General features: G+C 46.3%; 1 protein-coding gene across 1 annotated transcript; it reads right to left on the minus strand.

Annotated features, from left to right (window-relative positions):
• Positions 1–1,995: 1,995 nt before the first annotated feature.
• LOC119373300 (tissue factor pathway inhibitor) lies at positions 1,996–21,791 on the minus strand. Its single transcript, XM_037643326.2, has 5 exons — positions 21,687–21,791; positions 18,525–18,622; positions 11,786–11,992; positions 10,495–10,867; positions 1,996–2,408 (listed from the first exon to the last, which is right to left on the minus strand). The coding sequence occupies exons 2-5, from the start codon at positions 18,592–18,594 to the stop codon at positions 2,357–2,359; spliced, it is 702 nt and encodes a 233-aa protein (XP_037499254.1). The 5' UTR covers positions 18,595–18,622; positions 21,687–21,791; the 3' UTR covers positions 1,996–2,356.
• Positions 21,792–22,595: the final 804 nt, after the last annotated feature.

The following is a 22,595-nucleotide window of genomic DNA, read 5'->3' on the forward strand; positions in this document are numbered from 1 at the left end:
TTGGGGCGAGCCTGTCGGGTACCGGACCCACAGTCAGCCTGGAAGCCGACGGCGAAACGGGGGCCTCTGTATGTGGAGGAACAGGTGGAGGTATGTAGAAGGCGAAAACAAGTTAAGTTCTGAAAGGCGGCATGAGCTTCGTAAGAAAGAACTAAAGACGTGGTCAGGACAGGTGTTGGTCGTTAATGGGTTGGTCTTCAGGCAAGCACCTGCCTCAAGGAGCCAAGGACATCACCGCAGTGGTCTTGCCGAAAGACAAATTGGCGCAGATAGTATGGGCGCCTAGCGTCGCAAAACCGACCCCAGCAGCCGCTTTTTCCCTGTGTATATATTCTCCCCTCTCACATTACTCGACAAATAGAAGAAGGGTAAGGTGAGACAGGGAGAAGGCAAGGCTGCTGGGGCTGCTTTCGTAGCGTTAGGCGGCCGCATTTTATGAGCCCATTTCTTCTTTCACAGGGACATTGCGGCGGTGTATTTGAGTACTTACTTGAGCTTGCGGTCCACCTAAGTGCCCAGCCGCTAGTGCCTATCAGAAGTTATCGGTATTCACCTAGTATGTATTCACCTGTTCTTTCACGTACGATGACTTTCCTCTCGTCGCTTGCTTACTGGCTGACCAAGGGACCCCTTTCCCGCCGTACATTGGCGTCAAAACGACAGGTTTACTTTTTACATCTCTCTTTTATGACAGGGTCTGCCCCAACCAAAACCCACACATTCCCCAAGGTTTCCACTCATCTCTCGTTCTTCGACCTGTACGTGTCAAGTTTTTGTGAGGTGCAGAAAATATTACGTGCGCGCTCCAGCTGCGCTTGTGCTTCGTCCTTGCGGCGTTCGCGGGAGAAAGAAAATTTAAAAATTTGCAGTGTCTTAGCTCGGCTATGCCAGGATATACGTAGCGCTAGCTGAGGTTCGGATGATTATTCTTAGCTTTCCTGGTTGTCAAGCTTCTACGCTTTTCTGCGCCGCTTAGCAGCATTTGCACTCTCCTTCTCCTTGGAGATACTGGCAAACGCCAGCCAGCCGGTCTGACAACTGGCTAACCTCCCTGTCCTTCCGTTTATCTTTTCCTACTCCTCCTCCCCATTATAGTATAACCCCACTGATACGTCTACGCATGCGCGCAAAATAAAGGTGCTATCAAGCGGCTCCGGCGCAGCGTCGGACGGCCACTGCGCAGCGGAGGCGCACAGCTGGCGCGCACCGGCGCCAACGCGTCTGCCGCGGCTATGACGTCACTCCTCTGGAACGCGGGGACCGGCGAGTAGCGCGCTACTGTTGCGCGTTGACGGATGGACGCCGCCGCTCGACTCCGCCGCCGCGTCGCACAACAGTTGTGCAACGCGCGTTGGAAGGAGCAACGCGTAACTGTTGCTAGGTGCCGCTGTGCCATCACGCGATTGCCGAGAGAGTGTGAGGGGGAGAGGCCACAGCTAGCACCGTGCTAGGACCCGGACTGACGGTCACCGCGAGTATGAGACATTAAAGGCTTTCGCCTTAAAATGTGTTGCAGTTGCACTCAACGCGAAAGCTGTAGGAAGTGCACAGCAGTTATTTGCCTCTCCTTCAGTGACGCTCGCATTCACGAGCAAACTGCGCGGTGGCGTTCCTAACTAGCAGCCTGCTCGGCATCCATGGCGGGAAAAAACCTTCACTTGTGATGCAGTGGCACCCTTCCCCCTGTCTCTTTACCTCTGCCCCTTTCCTCCTCCTCACCCTCACTTGCCTTTCCCACCCCCTTGTTATGCTATAATATACATGGCTATCCTATACATGGTTTTGCCTGCGTGATGCGAAGCGCCGGCAGGAGATCACAGCAGATGACAGATTACGTGACAATACAGATGAGATCATACGACAGCCCGGGCCTCTAAAGTGCTCAGCACTTAAAAACCCCCCTTTACACTTACTCAGGTGAGCGTTAAAGAGCAAAAAGTGGTCAACATTATTTCGGAGTCCTAGACTACATGGCGAATCATAAACATACCCAGGTTATGACACGTCAAACCGTCAAATTTATTTTTTCTGAATCGCGTCATATTTTCGCTCCTCTATGAAGCAGCCAAATTTGCACTTCACACTCAGCCTATTAATTACGCTGTCAAATTATAAGGTGAAAAATTCATTTAAACTGTTATAGCAGCGTGGTCGTAATGAAGCTCCTTTATGAGTCATAGGGTTTAATTACGACCATTTGTGGATGCTTCAGAGCAAGCCACCTGTAATACCCGTGAATAAATTTACCTCTAAAACAATTAGGTCAATTATATTTTTTTTTACACTTGGTTGAAGTAACTGAAAAGTTAGGCTAACTTAAGCACCACACTCGCAACAGGAAAACACCAGAGGCTTGTCAGTGACCTATGTACGCATCCGGTCGGCTGGTATTCACGATCGGGAACCCTCTGCAAAAAAAAAAGCAATAAAGAAAGTCAACGTCATAGACACAAGGCACATAACTTTGCTTCATTCCATGCCAAGTTTCCCAGACATGGCTCTCGGGCCATCGCAGACATTGCTGATGAACTTGAAGGCTTTTTCTTGTACCACACGGAGAATTATGGCTAGATGCTTCGGAAGGAACACTAATTCTTTTTGGAATTTACCACGCCTGCACTAAATTGTGCCTAGGGTTCAAATTTATTGTAAGCTTCTCTATGTATGTTGCACGTACAGGGTGGCCCAGGGCCTCTAAAGAGATTTTCTCTAGACGCGCTATTGAAAAATTTAGAAAATTAGTGTTTTCCGCTACCTGTTAAACATTGTTAATTACAATGAATATCTTCAATGTTCTCTGTCATTTTTTAATGTACTCCCGCTCCTCCTAACCAGGTGTTTTTATGATTATTCGGGAAATTATCCTTCGTATAGATATTTTTATTAGGAATACGTGCTCGAAATTATTTTGAGTGACTGTCACTCCATAGAAAATATACGACTTATTGCATTTTGGACAGCACTTCTCCTATTCATGCGTTCCATGTAAAATATTTTTTGGGTGGCATTTCATATAACACTTCATTTGTAAGCATCACGGACAGTCTCATTAAATCATTTTTTTTTCTACGAAAATCCGAAGTCGGTCCTCCGACCGCAGCATACACTGCACCTTGTTGACACGTTCCTCAACAAGTATGCGAATTCTCATTGGTGTTTGATGTTCGTCAGCGCACATCACTTGTCAGATGCTACACAATCTACTTATGGTTCTATGTAGCGGACATTTCTTTTTCTAGAATAGAGGCTGCAACTAATATTGGACGCTGGTGGCGAACACGTGCTGCAGCTGGTGCGCGGCTGTCGAGTGGCCCATCGTTTCGGCGGATGGCAGTGAAGGTCGAACTGTCATCTGTTTCACAAAACTACCATCTAATCTGGTCACAGAGACGTGTCTTCTGCTGTCACTTGCGTCAGACGTGTTGTGCCTCCGAGACCGGTTCGCACCGGTATGTTTGCCGCTACCATGGATGTCCCTTTATAATTTTCATTTTATTGCTGAAACTCACACCCGCTTATATGTTCGTCTGACGGGCCCTTTGCACTCGTCCCCATGAGAACATTAAATGCGTGAGATCTAGTTATTGATGTACCTCCACACTTGCGACATCAAAATAGAATACAAGGAGTATTTCAGGGAAGCACACCTCAGTGTGCCCAGGTGAATATGCAAATGCAGTCTATTCTTTAGCTGGCCATCTTCAGGTGCTGTCCGTCTCGAAGCGTGAACGTTCACTTTAATTAGGTGGGACTAATTGCAAGCGAAATGCAAAACTTAACGTTTGTGGTAGCAAATAACTACGGTACCGAATGAGAAAGACTAGCTTTTATGGCACTTAATGAGAGCAGTATTTTGGGCAAGTTGATAAGCTATTACTTGAGTACTAATTCGCAACAAAAAAAGGCACGCTCCAACGGGAGGAAGACCCAGCCAGTGCAAACTTTCAGCTAAATTTATTGTGCCACTGAACCTGTTTATATACTGACGCAGTATACTCTACCTATGGTCAGATATTGAAGCAATATAGATTATTGTGTCTGCGTGTACATGGAATGAAACAACAGGTACGAGTTAGAAGATACCGCCGCCAAGAAGACAAGTGTGGCGTTTTTTTTTTTTTTTTCAGAAAGAGCCAAATGCAGAAACCGAAACTGGGCTCAATTTCACCGCAGCGTAAAGCGCGTCTAAGTATCTTCAACTTCTCACACAGTTGGAATCGAAATGGGGCTGATTTTAACGCGAACTCAAAAAGGCAGTTTCTAATAAAAAATGGGACATATCCTGCATCTGTTTCAATCAAACTAAGCCACATTCATTAAACCAGCGCTGCGTCAACAATCGTGACCAAAACAACCAACATGGTCTCATCCAATCTGTTTCCTTTGTGTCCTAGTTGCTTTGCTATCGTGTTTACGTTCCACAGTTAGTTTTTCTAGGACGAGTTGGCACTTACTGATGGACATGATGTTGCAGGGCAAAACTCCAATACTAAGAGTAAGAGGCCGGCTTTCCTACTTCTTTTTACCTCTTAACGTTTCTTTTGGAGTTCAACGCTGTAGTATCATGCCCTTCTTTCGCCCCAAGACGGTATACTCGAAATAAAAGACATATCTAATGAAGATAATGAGCACCGACCGACTTCTTGAAGAAGTGATCCAAAACGGCACGGCATCAAACGAGCTCAAAAGAAGAAGAGAGCTGGCGCACTCTTCAACACCTTCAATAGATGCCAAGAACAAGAAAATGCTGCCGACCGTCCAGAATAGTGCGCTTTTTGCCAGGAAGGACCACTCGTTCTTCAAGTCTAATCATCGCCATTACGCCCATGCGACGAAGGACAGCAAAGACGGAAGCACATGGATGATATTAATTTTATCGCAAAATATTGCTATACATACAATCGAATAGTTTTAGGCTTCTTTTACGAGCTAATTCAAGCCCGAATAAAATGTTGAAATCTACAAGAGCCAAATACAAATTTTACTCCTGAATACTCCGGGAGTAAAATAATTTACTCCAGATTTTAGCCGCAATGTTAATTTGAGGTATTTGGGGGACAGGAAGACATTGGCAAAAAAATCTTGGAGCAGGCTCCACCATATTGTCGGTAGCAAAAAAGTGCGTTTTTGTCAGTTTCAGTTAAAGTGCAATTCGCTCTTTTACAAAAAAAAAAATAACGCCACAAGTGCTTTGTCTGTCAGAGCCAGTTAATGTGAACTTACGCACTTATCACCCGATTTTCCAGTAGCATCCGCCTAAGCGACTTCGCAAATCAGCTGCGTCATGCCACGGGATGCAATCGTGCCAAGATAAAATGAAGGCTGACAGCCACAATCACTACAATAAATCTTCAAGGAACAACCGGTGCCATTTCTTACGTTATTGTGATGTTCGCGCAGCCGCTCATTGAGGTCCCGCCCAGTTTGCCCAATGTACTGCTCCCCACACGTAATCAGGAGGCCGTACACGACTCGGTCAGCACGCTCTAATAAAATCTGGGAATTTAACGTCCCAAAACCACCATATGATTATGAGGGACGCCGCAGTGGAAGGCTCCGGAAATTTCGACCACCAGGGGTTCTTTAACGTGCACCGAAATTTTAGTACACGTGCCTCAAACGTTTTCGCCTCCATCTGGGCAGCACACTCATCCAAGCTGTTATGGTGCCGCTTAGTGCACATTCCGGTGCTGGACGGCATTCGCATCCGCCAGTATGCGCAGCTTCCCGAGCTTGTTGGGTGCAGAAAACGCAGCCTTTACGTTTGCCTTCTAGGATATCTTCTTCGGGTTATGGGATATCCCATGCATGTTGGGTGCAACATAAACAACCGGCTTGAGCGCGCAGGTTCGCGCTTCTTTTAAAATTCGGTTCGCGACAGATGCCAGCACTAGTTTGGAATAACCAGCTAAGGACAAACGTTCCCTTGCTGCTCAAAACGTGCACTCATCACGTGGCATCAAGACTTTCTGGGGATATTCTTAAAGCACACACTGGCAATGGCCCGCTTAAAAGCGTGTAATGTGCGGACGTACACGACAAAACGGTTTGTTGGTTCGCGGCTGGTACGACCAACACGTGGGGCTATCCTAAATGCTCAGCCGAAGATCAAGCAAGCGAATATAGAACCTTCCGCCGGCAATTCATGAGTAACTTGAAGGGGAACTACGCACTCTTGAATCACGTGTGATGTTTTCCTTTCGTCCAAAACAAAACGGTCTCGAGGGCAGTCAACAGATATAGGGCAGTCATCAACGTATCGAACCATCTTTAAAACTGCAGTGCCTTCCACTTGTAGTGAAATATCACACTCTAAACGGGATAAAAACAGGCCGCTAATGGGAGCGATGCAGGAGCCGATACAGACGCAGCTCTTCTGCAAAATGTATTGGCGATCCAAGGTGATTTAAGTGGAATTCAGATAAAACTGCAAAAGGTTTAAGAAGTGACTGCGCGAAATTCCAGCCTTGCCTTCGAAGGAGACAGCGTAGAGCTCATCAATACGTTGCGGAATGCGAGACAGTACGCTCCCATGTGGTAAATAATATAGGTCCTTAATGCCGATATAAAACACCTGGAAGGGGCGCTGCGAATTAGACTTCAAGAAGTCGAACATAGTGGCTGAGTTGCTAACAAGCAACTGACAGGTAAAAGCCGCAGCTTACCTTGTAGAAACATGGCCAAATGCTTTTCCCAGGCATCATTCTCTGAGAAAATCACCCGTAACGGCACATCGGGCTTGTACGTTCTGGCAACCTAGGAAACTTCAAGGTGATCCGGCAGGCTGTTGCAATGGCCTTAGTAAGTTTTTTTGTAGATTAAGCCTTTTTCACTTGCAACTTGCTTCCGTTTTAAGATTAGCCAGCGACACATCTCTATTACAGCTAAAATAGCGTCGATAGCTCCTAAAGCCTTGGGGTTAAAATCTTCAGCAGAAAACACAGCAAAACCCCCTTCTTTGTGGGCCGGAACAACACACTTGGAATTGCCGAAGAGAACAGAAACCATATGGTTCACCGAAATATTCGGCTTCAGTTGCTTGCACCATTGCAGTGCATCGACTCCTTCCGAGACAATACAGCCTACCCGTCATTCGGGGCTAGCCTTGAGACATGTCGAGTATATTACAGAAGTTCTCTTGGGGGGGTTCGACGGCGAATTTTGACCCGAGAGGCAGTGCGCCTCGAACCTTCTCGGTAAACGCAACAGAATCTGAGATATGCAGAGGGTTTCATGGGGCTGACCGCTTCGGCGGCTGCATTTACTGGAGTCTACGTAGCTGTAGCTGCTATAAGTAATTTTTTTTTATTTCAGTACCCTAAAGGCCCAATTAGCCATTGCATGGGGGGATTTTAAATGAATATGTACATTTCAAACAACGAAAAACGATATACCAACAAGAAAAATAAGAAAAAGAGAAACAGCGAGTAAGTTGAATGTCAGCCTCCAATCAAATACATTCACCAACATAAATGAAATCAGTCTAGTGCATATTTATGCGTACAGAAAAATCTTGTAAATACCCATTAAAACATTCACGATAATCACGTTACAAAAACATGGCATATATATTGCGAAAACGACCGTAAATAAAACGAGGTCAGTGAGGCTCAGGTTAGCATTGTTACTCGCTATGCAAACGGCCCTGCAGCATCGAGTGAACTATCGAGTGATCGGTTATCTCTGCGATGTTGTGTGGGAGTTCCACTCGTTTGTACGTAATGATAGTGGTGAATTTTGAAACTTCTTTGTCTTGGCGAAACTGGGGGCTATTTTGTGCGCATGATCAAGGCGGCCTGAGGCAGGAAAGATATGAGACTGGGCGAAGGATGAGTTGCTTTGGTAAAGTGAGTGAAAAAACGATAGCCGAGAATGTGGCCTGCGCATGGCAAGTTTAGCAAGGCTAAGCTCTGCTTTTAATGATGAAACACTAAGGTAACGTGTTTACGATGATGAGATAAGCCGAGCGGCTTTATTTTGAACCATTTTGGGCACGTTAGTAAGACCTATTAGACGAGAATACCATATGATTGAACCGTATTCTAGAGATGGCCGAATCAATTATTTGAAAGCGTAAGAAACGCGCGACCCTGCGCGGAAAAGCCAGTTGCTGATTTGATTCCGGCAAGTGCACCACAGTAGGCGTTCTGCCTCTCATGCACGGGATATTCCGTCACCTGTAGAAGACAGCCTGGAAGGCAAACGTAAATGTGTTTCCTGCTTCCAACAAGCTAGGGAAGCCATCCAAGCTTACGGTACCAAAGGCTGCTTTGACCGAGAAGCGCACTAAGCGGCACAAAAAACGCCAGGCCTGCGCGGAAAGCGCAGCACAGTCACAGCGAAAGCTGAAAGAGCGGCATTTATCGAGCCCGTTCTAAACTCTCTTGGGGCTACTAATATAAGTACACTTGCATGGTGCCCACTATGCCATAAATCATAATTTTTGTGAAATTAAGAAACACCCAGAACGCCATTATTCCTCATTCTGCGGAGAAGTGGGTATACACCCGCTACACATCTGTAATACATTATGTGCACTTTGTTGGTGCTGTGCCTCATGACGATGAAGAATTATGGCAAGGCCATTTGTAATGGGTTGGAAGCATTCAACAACCCACTCGCTGCGCAATTCGCATTGTGTGACGCATCTTTATTATTATACTCTTCTAGCACGCTATATTACATATGTTGTGGTTCCATCCCAACATGAAGCCTGTATAGGGGTTTTTTTGCAAAGTAGTTTCAACCACTGGCACGGCTCTGTCGAAGGCAAGCGAATTTCCGTTAGGCCCTCATGGAATTCGGTATTTAGCAATAGACAATGAGGACGGACTACCTTTTGACCTAATCAAATCATGATGATTGGCTAGAACAGTATATGGCGCTCACGAATGGCGGGATTTTACTGTGACACGGATAGAAGACCAGCAAGACAGTATTTTCAAGAAAGTATGAACCGGTTCATCGAGGTAGAAAAAACAAAAGAATGTATTTCTTCCTAAATGGCTAGGGTAAAACACCTGCTTACACTGAAGGAATTTTAAATCGCAATGTTGTTCACCCAGTGGTTGACGGTAGATGTGTGCTAACGTGTTTGTGGTGTCTCATAACAAAATATTGTGGTCCCAGTTTGTGTGGCGTACAACCGAAAAAAATAAAATTGGCATGGCTCTGCGGTAGGATACTGAGCTTCCACGCAAAGAGCCCAGGTTCAAACCCCGTTCCATCTTGGATATTTTTTCTTAGCGAAAAGACAGAAAGGAAACACACGCACTGTTTCCTTCCTGTGTCCCCGTCGTAAATTTCGCGCTGTGTTTTCACTATGCTACACCAACATGGCCAAGTTCGCTCTAGTGTAATTTTTTTTCGTAGTTCGTTTTGTTTTTATTTCGCGCGATAGCGGTTACGCACACCAACCACGGCGGCGGTGCGCAACTTCGGTTGTGGCCTCATAACAGCTCTCGCTGTAAACAGGTTCTTTCATTGTGCCGCCCGAGTCGTGTGCAGCCCCCACATTCGTGTGCGAAGCAATACATTGGGGAAACCGGGCGGTACCTCAATTTCATTTTTCGATTTCATCAAACCTTCATTTAATATTTGCACGATTGCGTCCCGTGCCAAGCGCAGCTAATTCGCGAAGTCACGAGGCTGAGGCGACTGCAAAGTTAAAATTGGCCGATAAGCGCGATCGTTCACATTCACGGGCTACCAGCCGCGATGGTGTAGGGGTTACGCTGTTCGACTGCTCACCCGAAGACCGCGGGATCGAATCCCGGCCGCGGCGGCCACATTTTTGATGGAGGCGGAAATTTTTGAGGCCCGTGTACTTAGATTTAGGTGCACGTTGAAGAACCCCAGGCGGTCGAAATTTCCGGAGCTTTCCACTACGGCGTGCCTTATAATCATATCGTCGTTTTGGGGCGTTAAAGCCCCAAAATTACTTGTATACATTCACTGGCTCCCACCGACAAAGCACTTCTCTTCTAGGCGACGGCATCTTCCAACTCGTAAGTACTCTTTCAGACACGGTGGCACAATCGTCTATAGACTATTTTACGTGTGGGTTTCGGTGCCGCCATATTGGGCTCCTTACCGTTTCGTATTTTTAGCAAATGAACAAACAGTGCTACGGTTGACGTATACACATGATAACGGCTGGGCTGGTGTATTCGACGTTTCCTGACCTTATCAATTCACGTCGAGAAATAAAAATAAGAAAACATCCGTTTAACAGCCGAAGGTGGCTGCGCCCATATGTCTTACGCAAAATCGTCCATATTACGTCAATATGTAACCATGTACACGTATGCGTAGTCTATGCTGGATCAATATATAAACACGTTCAGAGGCACAATAAATTTAGTTGAAAGTTTGCGCTCGGTGTGTCATCTTCTCTGTTGTCCACGCCTTTTTTTGCTGCGCCATCGTACTGAAGTTTTACGTCACGTTATGTCTCGCGTGGAACTTTCGCCGCGCTTAATAGATCATGCTTACTCGCATTCCATGATGCAATCCGTCACGGTCGTGAAGAAATTGGTGCCCTGGGGCACTGACTCAGGTCCACAAAACTTGTAGTGCTTGCAAGTCCTTGTCACGTTGTCGTAATAATACGCATCGAACTGGTACTGAGGCTCTAGGGGCTGGGTCATCGCTATGGCTCTGTCAGGACGAGTCTTCAACGGCAGCCGTAGAGGGGCTAGGGGCCGTGTCTTTACCCAGGGCATTCCAGTATGAGTATTTGCTGAGGGTGTTAGAGGGGCTGGACGTCGTCTCCAGGCCGTCGGCGGTTGAGATGGCCAACTCGATGTCATGGCGTCCGGTGAGCATCCCTTTGGTGGTGTCTGTGAGCACCTCCCGGCGCTTTCTCCTAGAAGGATTCAAAACAAAGAAGTTATGCGAAGCAAATTGCTGACGTTTGTTCATGTAGGCACGCATTTTCTTGTTGAAATAAGGTACATAGAAATGCTTTGAGAAAATTAAAACGCGCGGTCTCATTTATGTCCAGGTCGTAGCTACCTGCGTCAGAGTATGACTCGTGAACCACCATGGCTAACCCAACTAACGCCAGATGTAATACCTCAGAGACAAGTCCGTGCAAATTTTACTTACAGTAGGTCAGTTCGTGCATCTCCTGAAACAATATCTTGAAAAGGTGAAAACTATTTCGTTTCCGTGTTTTGCATGCACAAGCGGAATTCGCTAGGAAATAAACAGCTCCGAAAACAGACACGGTGGCATGCATTCACTTCACTAGTTAACGGAATAGACTGAAGTTTCGAATGCGGAGGCGGCATGCAGAAGCGGCAGAACAAATTCAAACGTTTTCGAAGCGTGCGGACACGGTTTTCCAGCCGCTCTGGCGTTTTTCGCTTTCTTCTCGGTGTTCCCAGTGTCCAAGTGTGAATGTAGTCCTTTAAACTTTGGTTGGCGCGGCGGATCCGCCGGCCAATGTTTTAACTACGAGCTACTGAGCGGAAACTAGCGTGGGCCGATAAGATTCACTGGCGCCGCCAGGCTGGCGACCGGTCTGTTCCGCTTGTCACTGTTGAGCGCGATCATCATGCTTCACCGTCATGACCACTCCAGGACTAAAATGTCGTGGCGAATGCTCGATTGTGTACTCGAGCAAACGCATGCGCGAAGCTGTAGCCAATTAATTTATACCTTTTCCAGAATTGAAGGAATTTTGTTCGCAATCTTGTCTAAATACCATTGTCTCGCTCCTACTCTCTTTATAGATAAAGCGAAAAAACAAGGACAACAACGCCCACCTCGCGTAACTCACCAGGGTTGCAACTTAATGCGCACTCAAGGCGTGTTTCATAGACACCTCTCCTCAGGCAGCCGTTCCAGTAAAACCTTTCGCACATCTTAGTTGTTTTGTTGTAGAAATACTTATTGATGTTGACTGCGCAGTCCCCCACAGGTTCCATCAGCGGAGTTGCACAGCTGTGAGTCCAATTCCATCGGAGCTGCTCCAGCGGCGATGTCACTTTGACAGAAACGAACAAGGGGAAAAAAAAATAAGAAAACTTACCGACAACTGAGCAGAAATTCACTACTTACTGAATTCATATGCTGATCAGACGCTAATTATCGGCTAATCAACAAGAGGTAATCAGACGTAACTAATGGAAATTATAGGTTCATCAAAGACCAGTGAAATTTATAATAACAAAATAAATAGGATATATTTTTTCCACCTGAAAATACCCCTGCTCAGACCGTGCTAATTAAGATAAATAATTAGAAGAGCAGCTAACACGAATAATCAGGACACTGGGAATGTACTCTGGCCAACACAAAGCTTGGGATGGCCCCTTAAACTAAATGATTACTAAGGTATTGAAAATAAGTATTCTACGCAATATTTTTTACAATTGTCCTACATATATCAGGGTGCTTCTTTACCATGCATATTTTTCTATGAAGTAGAAATTACAGATTGCTGGTTTGGTTTACAACCTCCAATGAAAAAAATGAAAAGCACGAACTGTTGCTAAATGATGTCGTAATGTGTAATATGTAAACTTCAATACCTTTTGCGCGCCGTTGCTCCTTCTATTCACAATGCCCACGAACTATAGGGGGCACGCTGTTCGATGCAAGATGGCTGCTAGAGGAAGGTCAACCCGTCTGCTAGGTTAAGGAAAAATAAGAAGGGGGGCGCACGCTCCATGCCGCTTTGCTCGGGTGAAGTCATGAGCTGTACTGAAATGTAATGTCTGACCAAAATACTTGCGCAAATCATAGAAAGATCTAAATGCTTGCCCCTTCGTCATTTTCCGCGGTGTGGACGTCTATATTTTAGCAGCGTGACCGTGCGTCAACGATCGATGCTTTGCGAAATCCGGCGTGTGCAAGAAAAAAAATTACACCGTCTCCCACTAAAGGGAACCATGTGTGGATGCGAAGCAGCGGGGAGATGGTTAGCTTAAGCCTCTCTGCAGTCCATGCCGTTGGTGTCGTCGTGGGATTCGTCAGCGAGCGAAGGAGAGCACGAGCGCACCGCGTCTAGAGCCACAGAAGCAGAGGCGGCCATCGGACGCTCGTGCCACGTCAAGACGCCGGAGGCGTCGCAGCTGCTTACTCGTCGCAGAAGAGAATGAGGGGCGTGAGAGGAGGTGGGGAGAGGGGGAAGAGAGGGAATGGGGAGAGGAGGTGTGTGAAGAGAAGGTGTGTGGAGAGGGTTTGCGCATGCGCTGAAAAAGTGGTCACGCCGTACACCACCACCACCACCGGATTGAACTCCGCCATAAAATGCTTCGCATCTAAAAAGTCACGCCATATCCACGAAGTCAATGATGTTAGAGGATCTTGCTCGGAGATGATCCTGTAACCCGCGAATCCTCCGTACAAATTCCTCTATCGTCATATAAAGACGTGACCACGTTGTTATATATATAGACATTATATACACAATATTTCTTTTGTATTCATGCTGAGTAGCGGCAGCGAAGTGCACTGAGTGAGCTCCCCGCAGAGAGTAAAAGCGCGCCGAGAGCAAGCGCTGTATATGGACGCGGCCCTCTAGCGGTCACCTATCTAACGAGAGCACGAGCCGAGTGTGCAGCGGAGTGTGCGGCGCCGCCTGAGCCGCGGCTCGCCATCTAGTGAGCGCGCTTGAATCACCGGAGAGAGCGCAGCTGCACCTCTAGAGGGAGCAATGAGAACAAGCGGATATGGCGCGAAGGACAAGGCGCGAGCATAAGATGCTTGGCGAGCAAGCTCCTAAACATTCGAAGAAACAAAGCTAGGCAAATGTTTCAGCTCCACTAACGTGAAACCTGGGAGGGGCGAAGCATGCAGTGTGCGCCGGTCTTCAGCTTTATCGGCCCTGCGTCGGCGTTTTATTTCACGGGTGAGCGCCTCCTTGTGAGCTTATAGTTCAGCTTCCATCACAGAAAGAGCGTTTCCGGAGCCAACGCGCGGCCGTTTGCTCTCTCTCGCCACACGGCGCGCGCTGATTGGGCGCCGCAGAAGCGCCAGTGGGAGGAGCAATCGGGCCCTTGCTAAGGTGGTGGCGCCCTCCTTTGCGTTTAACCACTTAAATGGGAGGCAGACGTGCCGTAAGTTGTCTTCGTGTTACACACTGCAACATGCTACAAAGTATGCTATACAGGAGAAAACTTGCCATGTTAAACCAATTTTGAGACGGAATTTTACATACTTTTGTTAATTAATGCAATAAATCCTGATTATTGCTGTATTTTAAATTAGTGTGAATCATGTTAGTCTACTCTGAAGCTCGTTTGACTAATTATAAACTTCTTTTTGACCATAGTTTGACAACTTTATTTACCGTGACGACGACATGACACGCCGACAAGCTGAGACCCTAAGGCGCTTCGCCCCTAAAACCGCATGAACTGGAATCGACGTATGAACAGGATGGCAGTCTGTGCAACGTCACGAGCCTGCCCGACGGACTTGCCGCATTAATGGGCCGCTAGAGAGCATCGCCATCATTGCTGCACGAAACCACATGTTTGACGTGACGATGGTTTCAAAACATGTTGCGCCGTCAGTCATAATTTTTTGCGCGGTCAGGAACACGGAGTTACTTCTTAACCGGAAAGCAAGGAGCATTTCACATGGGCTTATTTTGTTTGCTATATTGCTGACAAAAAGTATTTCACACTCGCCGTCAGGGCTACGAGTGACGCTGGTTCACACTTCCAGGTCTACATGCGCAGAAATACCCTATGAAGTGAACGGGAGGACGACAGTCGCCGTAGCTCAAGAGCATTGTAGATTCGGCCCCTGCCGGGAAGAAGTTGTCTTGTCCTCCACTTTAATTTTTTCACAATTATGCCATAAGTAATACACTGCACTTAAAGACTGGGAATAATGCCCATGTAATTTTCTTGGCTCCATGTCAGCTGGCCCCCTTCATCAGGTTATTTAGTTATATATATATATATATATATATATATATATATATATATATATATATATATATATATATATATATATATATATATATATATATATATATATATATATATATATATATATATCAAGAGCACTGCAATATCGGAAGCACTGCAAATGCGCAACACAAATGAGCGAGAACGGTGTTAGCGAACCACCGAAACGGCCGCGGGCCTTGAGAACGCCCTGCTCGCCATTCATGACTATGCCTTCGCGACCCAGGCTTATTCAGAAGCAGATTTGTTTCGCTCAACAGTTTCGTTTCGACTCTTGGTGAAGGCCGCGCGCGTGCCTTCAGAACTGTGTGGACGGTAGAGAGAGAGAACAACTTTATGGAAATGCCTGCAGAGACGACTAGACTCGCTCCACGCAAGGAGGACAAGCTTTCATCGCGACGCGACCATTACGTCAGTCTCGTGCGTTGTGCGCCTAGAGGACTTGCTCCCTCGCTACTTCCACGGGTCTGAGAGGGCCGCCGCCCCCCTTCTCCTCGGTTTCGCTCGGTCGCTGCCTCTCTAGGGCTGCCGACACCTGCTGGACGGCCTTGAGTTGTGTCTCTTGATCGTAGATCCTCGTTCCATCCTCTAGCTATGATCATGTCTTTAGCGACCACGCTTTCGTCCACAGCCGATTCGGCAGTCAGTAGCTTCGTTTCCGGTTCGGGCAGTAGCGCGCACTGTCACAAAACTCAAGCAATGTGGAAGCGGTGGAAGATGAACAGCTTCAGCTGCCATCCGTATGCTGGCATAAAACCCGTTTGTTATACGTTATGATGCACGAGTGATCAGTTGCTGCCATTTTTCCGGCGAACAAAAAATTATCGTCAAGTGCGCCTTGTGGTGTTGGTGGGGGCGGTAGGCAGCAAGAGATGGGTTCCAAGTCACGTTTCAGCTGTAGACACGGGTGTCTGAATTTACATATTCATCGAGAAACTGAAAATGCATTGATGTAACTGAAGTATGTTATGCAAAGCAAGAAGAAAAGAATGAGAAACTTCATCTGAGAGTCAGCGCCTGTTCTCGCTGTTTCCTCCATCCTTTGTCGTACCCGTGAGCTCTGCACGAAATTTCATCATGAAAAAGAACCAACTAGCTCAGCTTAGCATCTTAATAGGTGCGCATAACATTGAACTAGCCAGCTTTCCCGCCTTGTTTCGCGTCCGTAGCATGATGGGTCGCCCTAGCCTTCCAATCACCTCTGCCCATCAGACTGCTGCAGAAACCACGACACCGTTTTCGCTTCCACTGCTGTCAAGAACATAGGACATCGTTACACGCAGCGCGAACAAAGCAACATTCGCACATCAGAAGCAACGACGTAACACGAGCGCTGTGCTACGCTCTGTTACAGGAGCGCTCGTGCTACTTCATTTCTTCTGTGTCATTGTTTAGTTCGCGTTGTGTGTAAAAATGCAGGTGTAAAGACTCGTTCAAATGGCTACCGTATGTAAGCTCATTGTGGGCACACTTATTCAGCGTTCCGGTTGAGCCGCTGTGCGCTTTCCACGCCGTGGTACATGTACACCCACCCACAAAAGTTTACGGAACATGGGTTCCACTGCAAATGCGAATTTCTGCTCTGCTACTGCATGACGTTTGTAACCTAGCAGCTAGCTGCGTAGGGGGGGGGGGGGGCGGTCGCAGGAACTACTACAGGCTGGAACATCTATTTAGAGGGTACATGTTTTTAGACAAAGCGGGAATATAGTGTCACGGGCATGTAAAGGTCACTCAGGCACGGGCGCTGAAATGACACCTAATGGAGGAAGACGACAACGTTGTTGTCGTGGGTTTGAGTCTGGATCTGCCCTGTTGGCCTGCTATCCTGTGCGCTCTGTGCAGAGCTAACTCGATCAGTTCTAACTGAATAAATCCTCCTCGTAACAATAGCTTTCTCGGAAATTTCGCGTTCCGCAAACCTTTGAGTTGAGGGGGGGGGGGGTTAGAGTAAAGGTACGATCAGAGAGGAAACATCATGTTCGATCAACCCGTGAAACACGCCGTCAGTCTTTATGTGCTCTCCGCCAAGAAAGCATTGAAACTATGGCGTGATACTCCAAACGAATTGGTGGGCTAGTTTGTACAGCACATTGTGAGGTTGCGCGCAGGGAAACGATGCATGGCGACGGAAGCCACGTGGGCAGAGCGCTGTGTGCTCGTGTCTTCGGTCGTCCTGTGTCGCTTCTTTCTTCGAAACCTAAGCATCAATTATATCCTGTTAAACGAGGCAACTACGCGTGGACTTACTGCCATATCCTTGAAAAAATTAATGCAAAGGCAAACTTTTTCGTTCTTTAATAGGTGTGGCACAATATGAGGCTCAGTTAATGCGACAAATTAATAATGAAACTGATATATTAATGAGACACTAAAGGGAAAAACAATTTTTAATCATGTTAGTAAATTACCGTTTCACATTTCCAAAAGAACCACGCTTACCGCCAGACAACGTTTGGTAAGCGAGAAAACGAGCAAAAATAAAATGCAGGTGGCGAGGCCACCTTGACATTCCCGCACAAAATGTCTTGACGTCAAAGATTTTGACGGCGTCTACTACGTCCAACGCAGTTCCTAATCGGTAAATTTGAATTACATTGACCTCTGGTTGTGCCACAGGCTTTGCACACCAAGTTTCAGGAAATTTCGTTGAGTCAATGACGCCGAGACATGACAAATACACTTTGAAATCCGTGACAACCGGCACGGAGATTTCTGGAGCGATATTTGAAAATGAAACTTGTACCCTAATTTTCTCCTGTAATATTGAACTTACGATGGTGAAATTAACGACATTAGAGTTCTCAGAGTACACTTTATCAAGCTAAACCGATTCATTGTTTCAGTTTAGAGCCGAACCGCTTTTAAGATAAAGAACGATGTGATTCTTGCGATCTTACACGCCAATTTTATGTACATACTTCCATAGGCGTGCGCAGGGTTCCCCTTCAGGGGGGTGGGGGGCGAAGGTTCGTCGCAGCACTCCCCCCCCCAATTATGTCAATGTATGGCGCTGACATTTCGCCACCCCCCCCCCCCGAGTCGCAGCGAACCCCCTCCCTATAAATCAATGTGTGGGGCTGACTTTGCGCCCCCCTCTTAGCCGAATGGGGGGGGGGGGTCTGCCCCCCTCCGTACGCACGCCTATGTATTCTTCTACCTGACCGTGTCGCGTTATGCGTCGCTTCTTGTGTAAGCTTAATTTCTGTCCTTTTGACTGGACACCTGCACGTTCAATGTTAATGACTTGGCGTTGCGTATTGTTATTTCCAGCACACACGATGTAAGTGTGACTGCATGTTATGTGAACTGTAGTGTTATTTGGTTGTTCTGTAGTTGTTTTTTGGCGTCGTTACTACATTGGACTTCGTGAATATGGGATTATATTTATAGCGTGACTGACCTACATAAACTCCCCCTAGGTGTTCTTTTGCGTACCTTGTTTTGATCACTGCGATCTCATGAATTATTTTATCTGTGAAAAGGAGTAGCCGGCGCTGTATACAAGCGCTACATCTCCTAAACAACATATAATTTAAAAAAAATATGATCCCTGTTTAAACTTACACACAAAAAAACATAAAGGATACTCACTTTGGTTGCTTAAAAAGGGCGAACTTCCAAGAATCAGAAGGAACAAATTGTACGTTCTCCTAAATAGCATGGCTGTCGGTTGTGGCACACAAAAAAATCTGAAAGCGCAAATTCAAGGTATTGCCTTCGTCACTGGAAGAAGTTGGCATAGATGTTTTCTGTGTATATCAGTTCAGTAAGATGGCTAGTTAAAGTTTCACCGCCACATTTACCGAAAATTTTCGTTTGTGCAGGACGTATTAGTAACAAGAAACTACATACCAACAACTAAATAACACGAAACAAAACTTTAACGAAGGAGCCAACGAATCAGCAGCGCCGAACCACCCTACCAGCCGACGTTTGATACGCGTATAGCTACAACCAAGGAAGCCATTTTATATCTCGCGAAACGTGGCAGCGTGAACAAATGCCAGGCCTGCGTGGAACACGCAGCACAGTCGCAGTGAAAGCTGAAGGAGCGGCCGTTCTGCAGCTCGTTTTAAGTTAACCTGGACCAACTCTTACAAGTACACATGCAGGGTATCCACTACGCCATCAATAGCCATAATTTTCTGAAACAGGGAAGTAGCCACTATGCCATTATTTCATCAATCTGAAAAGGAACAACGTATCCACTACACATCTATACGGTATTATGCGCACTTTGTTGATACTGTGGCTGATAAAAATGATCAATTATGGTTAAGTTCTTTGTAATGGGTGAGACGCTTTAAAACACCAACTCGTTACGCAATTCACATTGTCTGACGCCTGTTGGTATTTTACTCTTCCCCACGCTTTATTAGATCTGTTAACGTGATCCCCTGCCCGACATGACGCCTTTATAGAGTCTTTTTGCGAAGAAATTTCGAGCACAGGCGTAGCTGTGTGGTAAAATACTCGACTGCCACGTAGAAGACCCAGGTTTCAAACCCACTCGAACCTAGAATTTTATTTGTGCGCGATGTCGGTTACCGACACCGGCGACGACGGCTGCCGACAACCACGCCACCGAAATCGGCTGTTCTGATCTCGTAACAGCTTTCGCTGTAAAAAAATGACAGTTTCGCTGGAAAGGTGAAGCAACTCTCCTAATAGCATTCCGAATATACATGGGCACCACGTACGGTGGCACCTGCCCGGGATATCACAACGCTGGAGTCACGTAAAGCGCCACCAGTGGAGCTTCCCATGATACAACGCGACGTGGTGGCTTAACGAGGAAAGGAGGACCATCGCCAGATTTCCTACTCGCTGTCTGCGAGTAGGAAATTTTCGCCACGTTGAAAAGTGTGCGCCTACATTGCGTTCGTGCTTGTGTGCCTAGGCGTGTTTACTGCTGTACAGACCAACGTTTATAGAACTCGGTGCTTGGGAATTAGCTTAAAACTATGATTAAAACAATTAATGAAAGTGATAAGTGGTGCATGTACATTTATAGAGTACAATAGTGCATGTGAAAAATGCGCATAAATCACGTGTTTAACTGAAATGTTTGCGGGTTGCTTCAGTACCCGCAATAAAATAATTACACATCAACCTCAATACAATAATTACACATCAACCTCTGAAGATTTTCAGGAAAAACGAGGCATTTCGATTCTGCCATTTGTGAATCGCTCATTAATGATACTTGAGAAAACCAGCGAAAAAGACGCATACACGAAGGAAGGAATCACAACACCACACTGAACTTACAACTTACATATACTTGAAAGCCGCACTGGCCTGAAACGACCAACAGTCAACACATGCACCAAGCTCTCAGCAAAGTACAAAGAAAAAAAGGGTTAGAACATCAAATGTGCTCTAACTTAATGTTTGCGTCCGTTTTCGTGGGTTTTCACAAGTTTAGTGTGAAGAACTGGCCCAACAAGCAGCACTTCGAGAGTACATTCGTTCATTAGCTTGCGATTTTTCTGGCAGCCTTTTATCCCTCCTGATCATGCTGAGCCTAAGAGTTCCGCGGTCATTTGTTTGTCCTTTTGCCGCTGTGCAGCCCGGCATAAAACATGTCGGCATTGCGGACGCGTAACACGTGTAATCTATTTTGCTGCGTATTACAAGATCCGGAATCTGTTCGTCAATAAAACGCAGTGACCCATCTGATCCGGCGCACCGATACGGTAGCAGCCGTAGCAACGGTCGGCGCACCTCGCTGAAGCCTGACGCGACTACAGCGCCACTCGCCGCCTCCGCTTGCGGCGGAGCCGCGCAACAGAGCCGAGTTTTGAAACTGAAGTAGTTCTAGAAACGGTTGTACAGACGGCGTTTGTCTACAAATGTCATTACTTCGTGCCTACAATACACTACGTGTGTAATATAAGAGATTACATTGTGCTCGAAAAGTGCGCCATGTTTTACATCGTAGGGTACTGCGTCCAGCCACTATCTGTACACCATGTTTTTGCCGCTTGAGTGCCCTTGCATTATCCTGGTGAGAGTACGTGAGAGTACGTTCGCAGATCTTGCGTAAGTAAAACGTGGCAATTAACACACCAACTCGCACATAGACAAATGTATACATATACGTTGCATAGACGTTTGCCGTCACTTAGGCTCCTACACTTTGTTGGATCCAGTAGGTTTTTCTCAGTTGTACCTTAGCTGTATGGAAAATCGGTGAGCGGAAATGGAAAAAAAAATCTGCGAAAGGCTCATGAAGCATAAAAACTCTCGCACACTTGTTCGTTGCGCGCTCCTGTAAAAAGAGTTCGGCAGATCCTACGTACCGTGGGAATCGATGTTATGCGAAGCGTGACGCTGCGTACTTGTATGCGCATCTGCTTGCACGAACAAACGTTGACGAATTCGCCATTACCTCGCTACTTGGTATCCTCCATGTAAATCATGCGGCGGCTACTTCGAAAACGTGTTGAACCGGGTTGCAAATCCAACGGACTACAGGAAAGATCAGAGATGCACCACGGTTTTCAAATTGACAATGAACGTAATGAACAGGTTTAATGCATGGAGTTTGTCTTTCGAAAGTACGTAGTCAACATCAAGTAACGATTAGGAGTGAGTACCACAAATAGCGTATTGAGAATCGCACGTTACTTCTTCAACTTACTTAGAGCGAGGCGTAATAAAACCATTGTCAGTGCACTCGAAATTAAGGTACTACTCGAAAAGTTCGTAGAACCTAAACCCCGTTTTAGTTTGTCTACTGAAACTCACTGTATATCCTGAAACGGTGGGCCTTGGATTGTGCGGGTGCCAGCACGACACTCGGCTCGAACAGTGTCTTTGTAACCGCTGGTATGGCGGTCGACAGCAAAATTATTGCGGACGCGCATGAACAATGCATTTATTTCTCTATAACTGCGCTAGCTTAGTCTATAAATATACACAAACTACCGGACGGGCCCTTGCTTACGTCACTTAAAACGGTGCACACAAAAGTGTCTCATTACATTGCTTTACCTTCTATTCTTAGAAACGACACCTGGAGCCGCAATATGTATTGTTCCACTTCTACAGTCCAGTTTCCGAGTGCATTTCTGCTTTTGTTTTTGCTACATGAAAAGTATGAATTAAACGCAATACCAAAACTCGTGTCCTCGTACTTCTGGCGCGACCATGAAGCAAGTTTTATTCGAAAGAAAGAGCACGTTAATGTGAATGCCATGCTTGTTAAGCCATATTTTTCCGTAGGAATTCTCGCAACCTGCCTTTTCCTGACGAACAAACAAAAAAAAAGCTTCGTCTTTCATAATCTCAATCGGCTTCGCGACAAGCGTTTACTTTCAGGTATGTATAATGGAGCCGATATCAAAGGGATTGCTTGTTTCCCACTAAGAAACCCGAAGTGTATTTCTGGCTTGCAAACAGAAATCTTTTTCTGAAGGCGGATCGAGATGATTCGTCACCGTAATTTGCCCGCTTGTAGTGTTTTTGCGTAACGCGACTTCCGAATTGCAAGGTAGGACGTAAAACTGTATTCATTAAATGAGAACAAAGTTGCTAAGCTAATCAGTAACAAAATGTGCTCTTGACGTTTGACCTTAGGGACAAAACACGATGTACTAAGCGACGGTCCTTCATAGCGAGGAGTACCTAGTACTCGGCTGCCTGTAGCACCTACCC

Source organism: Rhipicephalus sanguineus, chromosome 11 (genome assembly GCF_013339695.2).
Source record: "Rhipicephalus sanguineus isolate Rsan-2018 chromosome 11, BIME_Rsan_1.4, whole genome shotgun sequence".
In the NCBI taxonomy this organism is placed as follows: Eukaryota; Metazoa; Arthropoda; class Arachnida; order Ixodida; family Ixodidae; genus Rhipicephalus; species Rhipicephalus sanguineus.

Excerpts from the sequence above, each read along its gene's own strand:
- LOC119373300 (XM_037643326.2), bottom strand. The coding sequence starts at position 18,594 with ATGCTATTTAGGAGAACGTACAATTTGTTCCTTCTGATTCTTGGAAGT. Across the intron at positions 11,993-18,524 it reads GCCCTTTTTAAGCAACCAAA|TGACATCGCCGCTGGAGCAG; the intron begins GTGAGTATCCTT and ends TTTCTGTCAAAG. Across the intron at positions 10,868-11,785 it reads CGCATTAAGTTGCAACCCTG|GAGAAAGCGCCGGGAGGTGC; the intron begins GTGAGTTACGCG and ends GAATCCTTCTAG.